This window comes from Phalaenopsis equestris, unplaced genomic scaffold, assembly GCF_001263595.1.
Source record: "Phalaenopsis equestris unplaced genomic scaffold, ASM126359v1 Scaffold000840, whole genome shotgun sequence".
In the NCBI taxonomy this organism is placed as follows: Eukaryota; Viridiplantae; Streptophyta; class Magnoliopsida; order Asparagales; family Orchidaceae; genus Phalaenopsis; species Phalaenopsis equestris.
Genome location: NW_018165280.1, coordinates 3,654,083 through 3,672,626, shown reverse-complemented (window position 1 = coordinate 3,672,626; position 18,544 = coordinate 3,654,083). Strand labels below are relative to the sequence as shown.

The window sequence follows — 18,544 nt, the reverse complement described above, 5'->3', positions numbered from 1 at the left end:
ATTTTTGAACTCTTAATAGGAATAATAAGGATCCTTTGCTTTGATAAATCCTTATTATTTCATCTCCTACTCTGTAACAAAACTCTACCCCCATCAACATATGCTAGACCGGGTGCTAAACCCTACACATTCTTCAAAAACCTTTACAATTTACTAAAGGCCTCAACTCCCTATTAACCTTAAGATATCCAAGACAAAAGCCTATTATAGAAAGACAATAGTCTATGGTAAGCAATAAGGAAAAAAAATCAAAATTCCTTAATTACTAATTCAAAAGATATTAAAACACCTTCATTAATTCCTTAATATCCCACACTTATAGTATATAGTTTCTCAAATTCATTTTTCCTTTAAGAGAAATTTACCCTTTCAATGCCAAGAAGTTCTAAATTTGTTCAAAACAACCACTATCCTAAGGTAACAAGTTGCTAACTCCACCAAATAGATCATCCATACCCTACATCATATATATGTGATCATTAATTTCAAGTCATACTATTTGAGTGTAAATATTAATGTAATTTTTTTTTTCTTGTATATTTTAAGTATTCTATTTCTCCTATTTTCTACTGCAAGTTGTATAAACTTTTTAATTTACAATTATTTTTGCAATAAATAAAAAAACCTACAAAAAGGGGAAAAAAAAAACATTTCAATGCTCCTAAGCCCAAATTTGTCATCGGTTAGCATCCAACCAAATACAAAAATGATATTTTATCAGTGTCATTTTGTAATTTATTTGGGCCATTATGGGAAACATTTTTATCTCAATATAAGCAAAAAAAAATTTACTAATCAATTGAAAAGGGCACTGGCATTATAAGTGGATATTTTTTATTTGGAAAATTTATAAATATATATACCGCACAATTCTTATGTATTTAGTACTTACATATCTAACACCTAAATTTTGATACTTGCATTTACAATACTTTTGCATTAAAGGCCTAGATATGAAATGGTCACATGCATGTATATATGAAGGTTAAGCGTTAGATATTATAAATATATAAGAATTGTGTGGTAATGCATGTTAATACCCCTTTTTTAATTTTTCAATACAAAAGCGATTCCCCTTACACATGTATGACTCGATGGCACACACATGAGCTTACCGTAGTTTTCCTCCTTTCATTTTACCATGAAGCTGATTGCATGTGAATTCATGGTGACATTTCTTTGAAGTTTCATTTTTTTTTTTAATGGAGCAAATTTACGTGCAGATTAGTGGTACTGTGGTGGTATTGTGGTTAATACCACCGAATTCACATGTATCGCACTGAATGAAACTGGAAGGTTTTGTATGTAATTTTTGAAAAGCGGCTTATTTGAAAATAATAAAAATTTTGGATTTTGAAGAGAACTTGCATGATCATATAAACTATCCTATGGACCTGATATGATATCCTCTAATGGAAGTATAAACTATCCTAAGGATCTGAAAGCTACCAGTCAAGCATAACGGTAAAATAGACTAGACTTCGAGGCCGCCGTGCATCGAGATCAAGCAAAGGCATCAGCACTTGCATCCATATCAGCATGGTTTAATATAAAGTGCTTGGGCGAAGGCAAGCCAGCCACCACATCCTCTTCAATTCCACACTCATTTGCTCCCCTTAAGATCTTGAAATAGCCATCCTGCACAATGAAAATTAAGTAATCTGATGTAAATACTAAGAATCATTCCGATAAAATTGAAATTTCATGTAAAAGATTTTGCAGAGATTCAGACACAGAGACATACATCGCCCCATCCTCTATTCCATTGATTAGCAAGAAGCTGCATAGAGCAACAATATCAAAAGAAGGCTGCTAAACTATTCTGAAGTAAGAGTATTAGAACAAGAGATCATACCCAGTAATCTTCGGCTTGCTCACTAGTGCCCCATCCAATTAACTTCACAGCATGTCCACCTAATACATCACCTGTGATGTGCTTATAGACTCCTGATTTATAGTGGGCAAAATCCTACCAATTTAGGTGAGAATATTGTATAAGTTCATTTTGTACATAAAAACTGACTTCGCAAAAACAAAAAAAATGATAAATTTAAACTTCTATATCAGTCAAGTTGATATTCTTGTGTTTTCATACCTCATAAACGGTGAAGGAGACTTCCACGGGGCCATTTTGGTAAACCTCTGCCATTATATTATGAGGATCAGAGTTTATTCTATAAGCATTGATACTAAAATGCTTTGCCTCAGCCCAGACTTGGTTATGGACCTTGCAATGCTTCTCACACTTGGGTGTCAGATAGGAAGGCTCACAACCTGGATGAGCACATCCAATCTGATCAAAGTACGGGTCACACTGCAATTAATGGCATTGTCAACTCAGCTTCATATAAGACAAACGTAATCATAAAATCCTTCTAATTAAAAGGAGAATCGAAGAAAAAACGCAAGAGAACTAAACGCTTCAGGAAACAGTTAGTAAAACCCAGGACATTAAAAACAAGGTAAATTTACATGCATACCAAAAGATGACCGATTCTAGTGCTTCTTGAAATTTGTGCAACGCATAAGAACAAGAGAATCTATTTTACTCATAATAAAATACGAAAAATATAAATGACATAATTACTTTATAAATGAATTCCCTGGCTACTATAGATAGGTCATAGAGCTAGAGAGGGATTGTGAGGTTCTCTCTTCTCCTATCTCCAATCTTTTCCCCTTTTTCTGCTTGAGCCTGTAACAATGTCCGGTGAGAGAGCATTGTTTGTTGACATAGATGCACTCCTTAAGGCTCTTGGTGGTATGCGGGCAAAATCGCGAGGATCGGGTTGGTTCCTCCGATTCTCTTGCAGGCTCGTCGCCGCAAAAAAGAGATATGGAACGGACCGAAGGTCAGCCTAACGATCGTTTTACTAGGCACCATTGACGGTTGATGTTCCTACTGGAGAGAAAGAAGCTCCCATTCATACTGATATGGGGTTAATAACCCCTCATGCTGGCATGGAGGAGGTGACGACTGAGGCAGAGATATCGCTCCAGTTGCCGAAAGATGGCCCTTCTTCAGTGGAAGGATAGGCAAGAAAAATCGGTGAGAGTGCTAACTCTTTCATCACGTCTGAATGGGACTGGGTTTTGGGTATGTTGCTTAAATCGCTAGCCTTGAATACTAGTATTTCTTTCTTTGGTGCAACTATAGATGTCCTGACGATCGATTCTCTTTCTCTTTCGTCACATGCTGATGTCGATCCTATGGAGGATGTGGCCGTCGTGAAACAGGCCGCTGCAAAGGATGCGGTTGTTGCGGAGGATGTGACCAGTGGGACAGGTTGTTTTGGACTAGAGGATAGTAGATAGTAATAATATGTTTGTTATTAGATTAGTGACAGAAGAGGTTAGTAAGTCTAAATCTCAATCATAAAACTATATGAAAAAATAGAAGAAAGAAAATAAATAAGTAAATAATAAAAAGAGAATTTTAGATTCTATTAATATTGGATTCTAATTGTATTATCTTGTTTTTCTATTCTATTAGATTTTCTTGCTGCAGCGGAAGTAAAGGAGATTCAAGATCTTTACGTACCTGATCCCTCGATTCGCCCTTGGCCGGCAGCTAGTCACGAGCAAGCAATGGACCACTTCGCCCTTGACTTGGCTTTTTACAAAGATCATTTCAAGATGGGTATTCAATTGTCATTCTGCAGGGAACTGCGGTCGATCTTTAATCGATATGGGATTGTTCCTGCTTAGGTTTTTCCATACTCGATGCTACTATTATGACCTTCGTCCTCTTATGTTGAAGGATAAGGATTTTCTGGGCGATCGAGTTGTTCAACCACTTCTTTTAGTTCAGAATCGGCCGGGATGGTTACATCCAATTCGCTTGTAGTCCCAAGTTTCATCTATAGATAAGATCAAGGATTGGAAAACAAAATTATTGGTTGGCTCCCTCACATGCGGTTGGGGGATCCGCGTTTCTTCAGTGGACTGCGGGGTGAAGAAGGCGACAACCTTACCTGGAAACCTTCAATACCACGAGATGTTGATCAAACGTCAACGCCTCTCGCTATTCCAATACCTCGACCTGAAAGTGGTCAACATATGATCCGTCTGGACGGTACTAAGACAATGACTGAAGGACTGTGGATCTCGTCCGATAATCGAGAAATGGCTCAGGAGATGCCTGTTGAAGAGCGGGGGGCTTTGAAAAAGCTGAAAAGCGGTCTTCTCCCGTCTGGCAGAGGCAGACGTCGACAGAGGGAAAAGCCGAAGGTGATAATCTTTTCACACTTATTATTCACTATCTATGTATATATAGCACTTGTGTAGTTTGGTTAGTTCTTTTTAAGGGAGTGAGGAGGATCCTTATCAAATTCTAGTGCTTCGACGACTCATCCATCGGTCGGCTGAGTTTCGACAATGACTCTTGGTGGGACATTGTTCGTGGGTTTGCAGGAGCGAACAGAGACAAGTCACACCTCCCATCCTGTTTCGATCAAGACTTAATCCGAGGGAGAATCAAGGCTGTCGAGAGAATAGGGAGAAAGACCTCCCGGATGGAAGGAAGCGCTCCGACTCTAGCCACATATTCGCCCCTTCCTCCAAAAAAGGGAGAACTTTCGTCTCAATGGTTTCACACACGGTCGAAGAGCCGGGGTATGGATGAGCGGCCATTATGTGCTCCTTGATATGGAGGAGTGTTTTCCCAATTCTCGACTAAATGGGGATTACCCTTCGACCTTGGTAGAAATGTTTTGTTCCCCCGCTTTTGAGAAGAAGTTGAGGTCGATGGATAAGAAAGACATGCTTCAAGCGACCAAACAGTACCATGCCCTTGCCTGAGAAGCCTCACATTTCCAGGCTCTTCTCCTGGACAGATCTGAGGAGCATGTTGAGAGATCTACCCTGTTGGTTCAGAGTTGAAACGAAGGCCTGTTGTGGCCGAGGAGAGATTGAAGTTGTCCATGGAGAAGAGGAAGCTGGAGGCCCAGGAGCACGAAACTGAAGTGGCAACTCTTATCAAAGAGAACGAGGAGCTAAAAGAGAGAATGTCCTCGATGATTACCAGGGAAGAGCACGTTGAGGGTCTCTCCTGCCAGATTGAGGTCAGCACTTCACTTGCCATTGAAAGGTTCGTGAAGCATAAATTAGTCTACCCTAAATGGCCGGAGATGGAAGAATCTGGCACGCTCCTTTTGGATCCTGATGATGAGGAAGAAGACCGAACAAGCGGAAAGACTGAACATGCCAAGAGAGCGGAGGAAACCAGAGAGAAGGGTGTCAGAATGTCCTTAAACATCTAGAGCTGTGGAGATGTTTTTCTCTTTTTATTTTGTGTTGTAAGGAAGATTAAAATTGAATTTTGTAATTGAGCTTTAAAGTAATACAAGGATTTTTTGAAGTCGAAGGTTTTGTTCCTCGCACTGCGTCTTTCTTTTATCTAAATGTCAGTCATGCTCTTGAACAATATGTCGTTTGCCATAAATTTTTGGCGAGAATATATATATATATATATATATATATACATACATACATACATTAGACTTTGTTTAATTTGACATAAGGGACAATTCGTCATATACCCTTCACGGAGCTTGTCGTTGTTGGGTGTTGTGTTTTTGTGAGGGCCACAAGCAATTGTTTTCACACATCTCGCGGAACTTGTCGTTGTCGGGTGTCAAAACATCCTACATGCCACTGACGATTGTCGTACACCCCTCGAGAAGCATGTCGTTGTCGATTATTTTCTACACCCCTCGCAGAGTTTATCGCTGTCAGGTGTTCGATTATTATACGGGTCACGAATAATCGTTTTCACACTCCTCATGGAGCTTGCCTTTATCGGGTGCCAAAACATCCTATGTATCACTGACGATCGCTGTACATCCCTCACGGAGCTTGTCGCTATCGGGTGATGACCGTTTTACAATCCTCACAGAGCTTGTCGTTGTCGCGCTGACGATCGCTTTCACACTCCTCGCGGAGCTTGTTGTTGCAGGGTGTTGGGTAATTATAGGAGCCACAAACGATCGTTTTCAAACCCCTTGCGAAGCTTGTCGTGGTGCCGAAACATCCTATATGCCACTGATGATTGTTGTACAGCCTTCGCGGAACTTCTTGTTGTCGGGTGCCGATCCGTTATATTTTTGGAGAATCAATTCTCCGAGCGTAGAACGCTTAAAGTCTCTTTCTTCTTTTTCATTCACTTTTTGATATGTGACAACAATGCATTTCAGAATCTCAAAGCAATCACATTTTATTTATCATGTAAGGTATCTTAAAGAAAAAAGCTAAAAAACAGAAGAATAGAAGGCAATTCATCTTGTTTATAAGCAACAAAATACAAGAGCATAAAATGTATTATGTTCTTTAATGAATTTTAAGGAAAAAATCTCTTCAAATCATTATCGTTCTAAGTACGAGGGACCTCATTTCCCGCAAGGATCTTGAATTTGTATGCTCTGGATCCGACCTTCAGGTGGATAATATAAGGACCATTCCACGTCTGATCTAGTTTCTTAACTACCACGTTGGTTCAATTTCCTCCGTCAGGTCTAAAGTAAGCATTATTCCTTCATTGTTTGTCTCGCGCCAGTCCTCCAAGTTCTCCTCATCGAAGACCAAGGCGGTGAGCACCCTCTGATCGTAATTGTTGTATTCAACCGACAACATAGCTTTCATCCCATGGGAAAGCATGAACAGAGTTTAGCCCGTGGATGAAGATGACATTGTTCGAATTGCCCATAACACCTAGGAGATTAGATATGCCCATTTCCCCTCTGCTCCTACTTTCATCTTTGGCAGGTTCAAGATGATTTTGTTGATGGCATCCGCCTACCTGTTAGTTCAATGGTGATGCACAGAGGCGAAGTTAAGGCTAATTCCTCGGGTTTTGCAGAAATCCCAAACTCTTTTATCAACAAATTAAGTTTCGTTCTCTGTGACGAGGACAAGTGGCAGTCCGTATCAACAGATCAAGTCCGTCCAAATAAAGTTTTGAACCACTTCTGCTATTATGTGGGCGATGGGCTCTACTTCTATCCACTTAGAGAAATAGTCAAAGACCACCAATAAAAACTTGTGTAGTCCCTTTTGATAGGGGAAAAAATCCTAAAACGTCAAGCCCTCATACAGTGAAAGGCCAGAGACTGACTATCTCTTTTGTGTCTTTAAGTAAATTTGGCAAAAAATACCCGTTGCTAGATTCGATGGGCTAGCGTTTTTTACTTCAGAGTGACTTCCACACCCCTCGACATGAACATTTTGGAAAATATCTTCTATCTCATCCTTTCTAACGCACTTCAGGTATAGAGATGTGGCCAACTTCCTAAACAAATTTTCTCTCCACCATCAGATACCGGGCATCTTTAAACTAAATCTCTTATAATTAGTGACCTCTTTATTGATTTTAACTGTTTCAAGGTAATGAATGAATGGGTCGACCCGAGTTTTCTTTCCTAAACATGAATTTCTATTGCTTGTGGTTCTTCAATTATAGGCCGATCGAGACTTTGGGGCTGCTGATACACCAAAATAATATACTATTTTAAGTACTTATTTTATGCTTATTTTTTATATTGCAATTTAAATAAGGGTATTTTTATGTTTTTGTTGCAGATATATCATTTTTATGAATTTGAAGTAAAATGACAAAAAGGTCGAAATTTGGAGCAAAAAGAGCTAATTTTAGATTCTGGCGCATGATGCGCCAAAATTCAGAGAGCTGACACATGATGCATCAGAGACGACTTTTTTAATTTAAGGTGGTTCGAAACAAATTTTGCATAAATTTTCAAAGGGACACTTGTTCTACACATCTCTTGGAGTAATTCAATGCATTTAGACACTTTGAAAGGTTCTTTTATGAAGGGATATGACTCTTGGATCAAATGACAACTTTTGAATTCAAAAGAGTTGACTTTTGGAGGGAATTCTTTCAAGAGGCAGCCCAAATTAAAGGAGAAGACTTCATAGAGAAGAGGATACTTTTGTGTGTGACGTGAGTGAGAGAGAGAAAGTGGCGTGAGTTAGAGAGAGAGAGAGAAGAAGAGATTTTCTTCTAGGGTTGTAAGAGGAGAGAGAAGGTGAGAGATTTCTTCTTCATTAAATTTCTAAGATAAAATTAAGAGTGATTGTAAATAGAGAAAGACTTGGAGATAACTTCAAGGGATTTGCTTAGGAATGATTGTGAGATAAGTTGTGTCATTTATTTCTTTTGTTTTGTAAACTTGTTTTTATATATAAAATTCGTGTTTTCTCGTATCCTTCTCATGAATTATGAGTAATCTTCTTTATCCTTCTCCCTACTTTGAAGATATGATTTTGTGAATAATAGATTTTGTTTTCCTTTTGTTTTCCACGGTTTTAAATGATAATAATTTGTGATTATTTGAACTTCGATCTTCATTTACTTTTCGATCTGGTAAATTGAAATGTTAAAAATTTTGAAAGACAGATTCTTGAATGAGATATGATTTCTACAACATAGAGAGAATCACATTTGATTTCATAGGAGAGTATGTCATCCATGGGATTAGGTGCAACAAAATAAGAAAATATACTTTTGTTGGATGCAAATTTGGAGATTTTAAGGTGACAGTTTTAAATCTCTTATTTTGGTTCAATTGATTGAAAACTAATGCGAGATTGTTAGCCCTCAGAGGAGAGAGTAGTGAGAGCTCTGAAGTGGCAGGCGGTATCCTACCAGCCTAATCACGGAATTAGGGACCAAACTCTAGATTAGTCAATAATCTTTATATCACTCGGAAGAGGGTAAAAAATAGAATTGTTCCTATTTGGCACAAAACAATTTTTATATATATTTTTTCAAATGATTTCAATTTCTTCACAAATCATATACTCATTGTATAGAGGAATAATGTTTTCCTAAATTTGGATTTTCCGTTATAACAAAAATTTTGTTTAATTTTCGCAATTTTATTTTTGAAAATTTAGTATTTAGTTTAGTTTAATTTCTATAATCTTAAATCTGCATTTTAATTAGCATCCACCTGAGTAGTCAATTTTCAAATCGCACTTTGCTTTTATTTTTTATTTTTATTATAAAATAATTTTCATAATTTACTTTAGGATTTTCCAACTTACCTATGGGATCGATATCTAGTACTTCATTAGAACCCTATTTGAACGATATGTATACATGGGTTGATATTAAAAGAGATTTGACAGTTTGAAAAGAGATTTAAAAGATAAATTATTTTTATAAAAAGTATTTTTGTTGGGATTATATTGCAAATTTATTATAAATTTGTCTGCATCAAATTTTTGAAGCGTTGAGTGGTGTCAACTTCTTAAATATTTGCATATACAAATCTCGTGTCAAGTTTTTGGCGCTGTTGTCGGGGAAGTAACGAAAAATATTAACATTTTATTTTATTTTATTTTATAAATATAAAAAAACAAAAAAGAGTGTTTCTAGTTTAATTTGAACATTTTCTATTTGCTTATTTTTAATTACTCGCTTTTATTCAGTTTATGCGTAGTGAAAAATCTGAAAATTTAGTACCTTACGACTCTGAGTTAGAAAGAACTGTTAGAAAAATTTGAAAATAACAAAAAGAGAAATATCAGTTTAGCAAACTGATTTGCAATTTAAACAATGTTGGAAATGAAAATGAATATCATCAGAGACATTTAAGAGATTATGCAAATCCTACAACAAATGAAATTTATTTGAATATCCAAAACTCTGCTGTAGCTGCCAATTCATTTGAACTTAAACATGTTATTATATAAATAGTAAAAAATAATCAGTTTGGAGAAACACCTACTGAAGATCATAATTTACGTCTTGCTAGTTTTTTAGAACTGTGTGCTACATTTAAATATGATGGAGTGTCAAATGATGCCGTCAGACTTAGATTTTTTCCTTTTTTTCATTAAGGAATAAAACTAAGATATGGTTAAACTTATTAGCACCTGGATCTATCAGAACATTGCGAGATTTATCACAAAAATTCTTATCTAAATATTTCTCACCTTCAAAAACTGCTAAGCTTAGAAATGATATCACATCTGTTTGTCAGTTTGAAGGGGAATAATTTATGAAGCCTTGGAACGATTTAAAAATCTCCTTGGAAAGTGTCCCCACCATGCGTTGCCAGATTCGTAATAATTCAAACTTTTTATAATCGGTTGGTTGGATCTCTTAAATTGATAATTGACGCTGCTGCTGGTAGATCATTAATGCCAAAATCACGATGAAGCATATTTATTAATTGAAAAGATGACTACTAATAATTTTCAATAGCCCTCTGAAAAGGTAAATCCAAAAAGAGTGGCTAATATACATGAGTCTGATATATATCTATTTTAGCTGCCCAAATAGCCGTTATATCAAAGAAGATAGATCAACATGGAATGAATTATTCTCAGACAACACATGTGCTTAAGGAAAACTCATTGGGACGAATGATAGAATTTCAATCTTCTTATGAGAATTTAAATGCAATAAACAATCGTTCTAATAATCCTTATGTCAATTATTATAATCCTGGTTGGAAGAATCATCCAAATTTTAGTTGGAGTAACAATAATTCTAATGTTGCAAATCCGCAATGGTGAAACAACACTGCAAACCCATTGGGAAACTCTAACAATCAAAGGAACCCAGCTTATAAACCTTATTACCTCCCAGGTTTTAATAATTTGCAGAGTAAGGAGAAAAAGTTATCAATGGAAGAATTGATATTGCAGATAGGTAGTCAATTACAAAGTCAAGCAGCTGCTATCAGAAACATGGAAAATCAATTGGGATGTATTACTACTGCACTTAGCAATAGACCTAAATGAACATTTTCTAGTAATATTGAAGTAAATCCTAAAGATCAGAATAAAGAATAAATTAAAGCTATTCAACTGAGAAGTAGAAAAGAATTAGAAAATAGAGTTCAACAAGAAGTTGAAGTTGAAAAAGAAGAGGTTGAAAATGAAAAATCTGGTGAGATTTTCATTTTGAGTCAGAAAATCCTATTAAGCCAATAAAAATCACTGTAGAAAAACCACAACCTCCATTTCCTCAAAGACTGTAGCAAAATTATAGATAATCAATTTTTGAAATTTTTGAAAATTTTGAGGAAATTCACGATAAATATTTCATTTATTAAAACTTTGGAATAAATGTCAAGCTATGTGGAGTTCATGAAAGATATACTTAATAAGAAAATGAAGTTTGTAGATAATGAGACTATTGCACTCAGCGAAGAGTATAACACTATAATTCAGAAAAAACTTCCTGAAAAGCTTAAAGATTTTGAAAGTTTTACAATTTTATAGAAAAGCTTTATGTGATTTAGGAGCCAGTATTAATCTTATGCCGTTATCAATTTTCAGAATGTTGGGCTTAGGAGATATTTCACCTACAACTGAAACTCTACAGTTAGTTGATCATTCGATTGCCTATCCTAAAGAAGCAATAAAAGATGTTTCGATAAAAGTCGATAAGTTTATCTTTCATGTAAACTTTATTGTATTATTGTATTAGATATATTCATGTAAACTTTATTGTATTAGATATAAAGGAAGATAAAGAAATTTCTATCATTTTAGGAAGATCATTCCTAGCCACTTGAAGAGTTTAGAAATGAGAACTAACTATAGAACTAACTATAAGAGTTAGTGATCAAAATGTTACATTTAATATTGCAAAATCAATAAGATACCCTACTAAAGAGCAAGAGATTGACTGCTTCAGAATGGATATTAATGAATATTTAAGCCATGAATATTTTAAGAAAACTTTTGAAAGAGAATTTAAAAAGAAATATATGAAATATCAAAATGAGGATAGAATTCAAGATGAATCTATGAAGGTGAGTAAAAAGTATATGAATTATGTTTAGGAAAGATTTGAAATGTTAGATCCTACAAAAAGTAACAAGAATTTGATTTCATCTATTGAGAAACCCCCTAAACTATAACTGAAAACGCTTCCTACACATTTTAAGCATTTTTAGGAGATTTATCTACATTACATGTTATAATATTCTCAAAATTAACTGATATGCAAGAACAATTGTTAGAAATTTTGAAAAGATATAAGAAAGTCTTTGGATGGTGGATGGACATTAGTGGATGGACATTAGCTGATATTAAAGGAATCAGTTTTTCAATTTGTATGCATAAAATCTTATTAGAAGATCAACATGAACCGAGAGCTGATCCTCAAAGAAGATTAAATCCTATGATGAAAGTAGTAAAGAAAGAAATTTTAAAGTGGTTAGATGCCGAAATAATATATCTTATTTAAGATAGTGCTTGTGTTAGTCCAATTCACTGTGTTCCAAAGAAAGAAGATGTGACTGTAATGACAAATGAGCATAATGATTTGATATCAATAAGACCAGTCACTGGTTGGTGAATCTGCATAGATTATAGAAAATTAAATTCTGTTACCATAAATGATCATTTTCCTTTACCCTTTTTGGACTAGATGTTGGATAGATTAGCTGGGCATAAATATGTTTGTTCTCTAGATGGATATATCAGTTATCATTAAATGTCTATTGCTCCAGAAGATCAAGAGAAAACAATATTTACTAGTCCTTATGAAACTTTTGTTTTTTGGCGAATGTTTTTTTTGGATTATGTAATGCACCTACAATATTTCAAATATGTATAATGTCAATTTTCAGTGATTTGATTTAAAAAGGGATTGAAGTCTTTATGGACGATTTTTCTGTATTTGAAACTTCATTCGAAATATGTCTAAATCATTTAGAGAAAGTTCTGAAACTTTGTGAAAATACTAATCTCGTATTGAATTGAGAAAAATTTCAATTTATTGTTATAGGAGGAATTGTGTTTGGATATAAATTTCAAAAAATGACATGAAAGTAGATGCTGTAAAAATGCAGATTATATCGAACCTACCTCCACCTACCACAATATAAGTTAGTTTTTTAAGATATGTTGGATTTAACAGGAGATTTATTAAAGATTTTTCAAAAATTACTAAACATTTATGTCAACTTCTGGAGAACGATACAAAATTTCACTTTAATCAAGATTGTCTTAAAACCTTTGAAATTTTAAAAGAAAAATTAATCACTGCTTCTATAATTATTTCACCTAATTGGGAGAAACATTTTGAATTAATTTGTGATGTTAGTGATTATGCAATTGGAACTATTTTGAGGCAGAGATATGATAAGATTTTTAAAGTTATATATTATGCTACTAATACTCTCAAAGATGCTCAAATTAATTACACCACCACTGAAAGAGAGTTATTAGTTATTGTGTATGTTTTTGATAAGTTTAGATCATATCTTATTGGAGTTAAACGTGTTGTGCATATTGACCATTCAGCTATTAAATATTTGATGCAAAACAAAAATGCTAAACTAAGATTAATTAGATTGGTATTTTTGATGCAAGAGTTTGATTTAGAGTTTGATTTTATGATTTTATAGTAGTCGATAGGAAAGAGATTGATAATCAAATTACTGATCATCTATCGAGGCTAGAACAAGAATAAATATTGGATATGGAAGAAGAGATTAATGAAACTTTTTCTGATGAACGACTTTATGATGTAAAAGAATGATAAATATCTTGGTATGCTGATATTATAAATTATATTGTTAGTGGTATTTTACCATATAGATTAACAAAACAGCAGAGGAAAATTCATTCATAAAGCAAAATCATATTTTTGGAATGATCTTTATTTATAAAAACAATGTAAAGATTTAATGATGAGAAGATGTGTGTCTTATAAAGAAGCTTAAGAGATTATTCAAAAACGTTATGATTCTGAATTTGGAGGACATTTTGAGAATGATAGAACTGTTCATAAAATTTTACAGTGTGAATTTTATTGGTTTACTCTATTTAGAGATGTTAATATATATATCAAAACATGTGATCGGTGTCAGAGATTAGATAATATTTTAAGAAGAAATGAAATGCCTCTAAATTTTAATTTAGAAATTGAAATTTTTGAAGCATGGAGATTGAATTTTATGGGATCATTTATACCCTCATTTAGAAATATATACATATTAATTGCAATGAATTACGTTTCAAAATGGATTGAAGTAATTGTTTTACTTCGATGTGATGCTTGGAGTGTTTCAAAATTTTTAATTAAAAATATTTTACAAGATATAGAATCAAGATATAGAATGTCGAGAGATGTCGAGAGTAATTATTACTGATAGAGAATCTCATTTTAGAAATGCAAGAGTTGCAAGATTAGTGAAAAAATATAATATAATGCATAAAATTGCAACTGCTTATCATCCCCAGACTAGTGGTTTAGCAGAAGTATCAATCGTGAAATTAAAAGAATTTTGGAAAAAGAGTGTTAATCCTAGTAAAATGAATTGGTCTACTAGATTAGATACTGCATTATGGGCATATAGGACAGTCTATAGGACATCATAGGAATGTCCCCTTATAGATTAATTTTTTGAAAGACTTGTCATTTGCCAGTTGAATTGAAGCATAAAACTTATTGAGCTATAAAAAAATTCAATTTCAATTTGAAAGTAGCTGGTGAGAAAAGATTATTACAATTGAATTAGCTTGAGGAAATTAGGAATTAATCTTACGATAATGCGAGGATTTATAAGGAAAAAAAGAAAGAATGACATGATCCAAACGGAAGATAATAAAAAAAGAATTTGAACCTGGACATGAAGTTTTATTATATAATACAATATTGAAATTATTTTCTGGAAAATTAAGTTTAGGTGGAAAGGGTCATTCGGAGTTATCAAAATGTATCCCTACGGGGGCAGTTAGTATTGAAAACCCCAAGAGACAGTAATGTTGGGTCACCCAGGATAAGATTAGGAATGTAAGGCAGACGACATTAAACCAAGCGCTTTATGGGAGACAACTCATTTGTATCGTTGTTTAGTTTGTTTTTGAGTTTCTTTTGTTTGAGATATTTCACGTATATTTATGTTTGTGTCTTTATGTAGTCCGTGTATTTGATAAAATATTTAGAAATATCTTTATTTGCCTTATTTTATGGAAAAGCTGAGAATTTATTGGATCGAAATCGAAACAGCAAAAATTCTAGAACTGGCGCATGATGCGCCACTTTCCAGAGAGCTAGCGCATGATGCGCTGCGGGTCATAAAAATGTTTAAAACGTGTCAAATGGCAGTTTTTGCGGTTTCTTCTCCATATAACTCCTAAAAACCGACTTCGAACCATATTTTAAGGGGGAAAACGAGAGAGGAGTCACCACTTTCAATTCCTATGGCTTTCCACTCTAGAAACTCCGCTATATTTAGAATTTTCAACCGGAGAAAGTTCGTTAGTTTTGATGCACAGAAATTACATGATCGAGTTCTAGTGAAGAAGAGGCTTATTAAACAAAGGGGATTTGTGAATCGATGATTCAACATACCGAATACTCGAGTAGAAGAGACTATTGCACAGAGGCGTAGGGAAGTGCTTTGCTACACTATTGCCGCTGTTGTTGTTCCTTTAGTAAAAGAACTTTATGCAAATATTCATGGGATCAACCAAGGAATGATTGACGTGTGAGGTAGGTTTGTGCATTTCACTCATTCAAGAATAAACGAGATGTTTATGATTGAAAATGTGTCCATCTGTCATTATGCAAACTTTACCCATACAAGAGAGAATATGAATGAACTCTACTGTTACCTTATGGATGAAGGAGACTATTGGGAGACTAGAGATGATGGAAATGTAAGTTTTCCTTCGTCATTTTTAAATCTAGTTTCAAAAGCCTAACACTTCTTTATTGCATCAAAATTACTGCCTACGATAAAAATTAGTATGGTCACTAAGAAGAGTGTCATTCTGGTGTCATTCTGAATTACTGTAAAAGAGTGTCATTCTGAATTACTGTATTCAAACCAAAAAACTTATTGATGTTGGAGCTATTATTGTGAATTGATTTTTGGGTTTGATTGTGAATGGATCTGCAACTGGATTGGGACATCCATCCACTATTTTCCTACTTTGCAGTCAATCGCAAGTACCTTCTAAAAATTGGGAAAAAGTGTTACTTCATTGGAAACCGATAGAACCAGAAGTCTACTGCAACTGTATTGGAATGGGGGATGAAAATGATATGAAGGTACTGATGGATCAAGAATCTCAGAATTCATCACCTGTTCAGTCTTACTTCAACTCGAGTGCACTTTCAAAGAGGATCAAGAAGATAAAAAAAGATGTGCAGAATCTCATGCACGTGATTGAGAATATTACTGAAATGTCGGATCATCTAGATTGGAGACTGAAGAAACATTTTTAACATAGAAACATGCTTGAATTGAGGAAAAAAATTCAACTGATGAATTTCTATTTCGACTTTTCTACAATTTGTATGTGCACCACCAATCAATGGGAGATATCCAAGAGGATGATAGTGAAGATGATGAATGATCTTAATTTATGCACGAAATGTTTTGTGCAATACTGTTTGTTTTAGTTTGTTGTGTTGGATTGCATTTCCTTTCTAATGAACACTATCTATGTTGAACACTATCTATGTTTATGTTATGTTTATGTTTTGAATTTTGATCTTTAGATTTCAGTGTTAGGATATTGGTTTGCTTTTGAACACCGAATTTGATGTTTGTTGGCTTGAAAAATGTTAGTTTGTAATAGCACGGATTATATATATAAATGTGAGTTTTGTGTTGTTTGTGAATGTGTGGTGTTAGTGTGATGTTTATATATGCTTATAAAGGTTTAAGTCAAAATAGAGGTCGACGTAAAGTGGTACGGAGCAGATTTCCACAGAAACCGAAATTTGAAAAATTTGAACTCTGGCGCATGAAGCGCCAAAGGTCTGTACAAGCTATATTGCTTAGAAAACTGCGAAATCGCATGAACAAACTCTATTTTCGCTACTTGAGTCATCTTCTACCACCAGACCTTTGTCTAGGGATCACATTGTGGGAGAAAGAGAAGGATTCAAAGGCTAAAAACTAGGCTAAAAAGAAGGATTCAAAGGCTAAAAACTATAGATTTCATCTTCTCTTAGTAAGAGCTTCACTTTAACTTAGAAATTTTTTATTTTCAACATGAATTTTAGGAGATCCGAAAATTTGGATTTTTGATAAAAATACTTGAAAAAAACTCATGATGAAAAGTTTCTTACTAAATAACCTTGCTTGAGGAGTTAGATTTTTGATTTAGTAACTTATTTGGACTATATTTGGATTTTTGTAGAATTTTCAAATGGCTTCCCGAGTTAAGAGAGAAAGACCGTCCGAGAACTTTGATGCATGAAGATTTGTTAGTTTCGAAGCCCAACATAATTACAATACTCAGATGGAGACCAAGAGAATGATTCAAGAGCGGGTGTTTGCAAACCCGGGTGGTGAGGTCGAGAGACTGATTATTGCCAGAAATTGGGAAAGATTCTGCTACTTCACTGCCCTTCTCCCAAGTGGAGACTCCTGGACAGGAGATCAACGATTTGGTTTTCTTCTCTCTGGTCGATCTCCACCTTCACCTTCTCAAAGTATCTTACCATTGTCAATACGTCGTTGACTTGGTTGACAGCTAGCTGTCAGTAAGCCTTTACTTGTATGTGCAGGGCTTCCATTCCCAAGGTTAAGTGAAGAACTACAATCAAAGCTTCGTACCCTGCTTAATTGTTAGTTATATAAAAATTTACCTCGACCGAGTGGTAGATGTTTTCCCCCGTTGGGGCTGCATAAAATACTATGAGTTCAGTTCCCAATCGCCTGGAGGCACCATCTGTTAATAAAATCTAAATGGACCCGACGATCGTTGGCTCTCCCTCAATTACTTGGGTTCGGAGAATCACCGACGAGTTGTGCCTTTATTGTCATCCAAAAAAAGTAGAAAATATCAAATTCATTGAGATCGACTGCCCATTTGAGCAGTTAGTCAGAATGCTCCGGGCGAGTGAGGACAAGCTTCAGCGGATGGTCTGTGATAACTTGTATGGAGTATACTTGAAAGTATGGTCGGAGTATGTGTGCTAAAATAATCAAAAGTTAGTTTCTCCATTATTTGGCACTTGAGTTCTGTGTCTTTGAGGACTCTACTAGTGCAGTACATTGGATATTATTTTTCGACTTCTTCTCTAACTAAAACTGAACTGACGGCCTCCGAGCCAATCCCCAATGAAGGGAAGGTTTTTCCTTTCGTTTCGAGCTGTGGAGAAGAAGGGGAGAGGCGGGCGATTGTTTGAGGTTTGCAAAGGCTTTTTCGAATTTGAACGTCCCTACGAAATACTTGGCTTTCCTCGCATTTGTCTCCTAATTTGGAAATGAATCTGCTAAATCTTGATTGTCGGCTTGTTATTTATGGTATTTCTTTGGTATTTCTGGGGGATGACATATCTACGAGTGCTTGGAATTTTTTCGATTGGCTTTTATGCTCTCAAAGAATTTGCAAGGCTCGACATAATCAGATGACTGCACCAGCGGGTCCACTGTATGGCTTCTCGAGAGAGGAAAGAAGCATTCGGCATAATCGGCCTCCCAATCAGCTTGGGAAAAAATGTGAAACAGCTTACATCGACAGAGGACTTCCTCGTGGTGGATTCTCCCCCGACGTACAATGCCATATTCAATCGGCCGCACAACATATAGAA

The 18,544-nt window shown here is 35.0% G+C and overlaps 1 protein-coding gene across 3 annotated transcripts in view; it reads right to left on the bottom strand.

Moving 5' to 3' along the window:
• The window catches only part of LOC110031705 (cathepsin B-like), a 60,414-nt gene that overhangs the window by 9,088 nt on the left and 32,782 nt on the right, over positions 1-18,544 (bottom strand). Inside the window, exons 8-11 of one of the 3 annotated variants that reach the window (XR_002294766.1) lie at positions 2,096-2,314; positions 1,856-1,969; positions 1,745-1,780; positions 1,450-1,638 (exon numbers count right to left, since the gene is read on the bottom strand). Coding sequence is in view for 2 of the 3 variants with exons in the window: in XM_020735047.1 (XP_020590706.1) it covers positions 1,504-1,638; positions 1,745-1,780; positions 1,856-1,969; positions 2,096-2,314 (504 nt within the window). In the remaining variant the exon portion in view is untranslated. Of the gene's footprint in view, positions 1-1,026; positions 1,639-1,744; positions 1,781-1,855; positions 1,970-2,095; positions 2,315-18,544 lie in introns of those variants that run through there. The other 2 variants (XM_020735047.1, XM_020735048.1) reach the window with 2 other exon arrangements.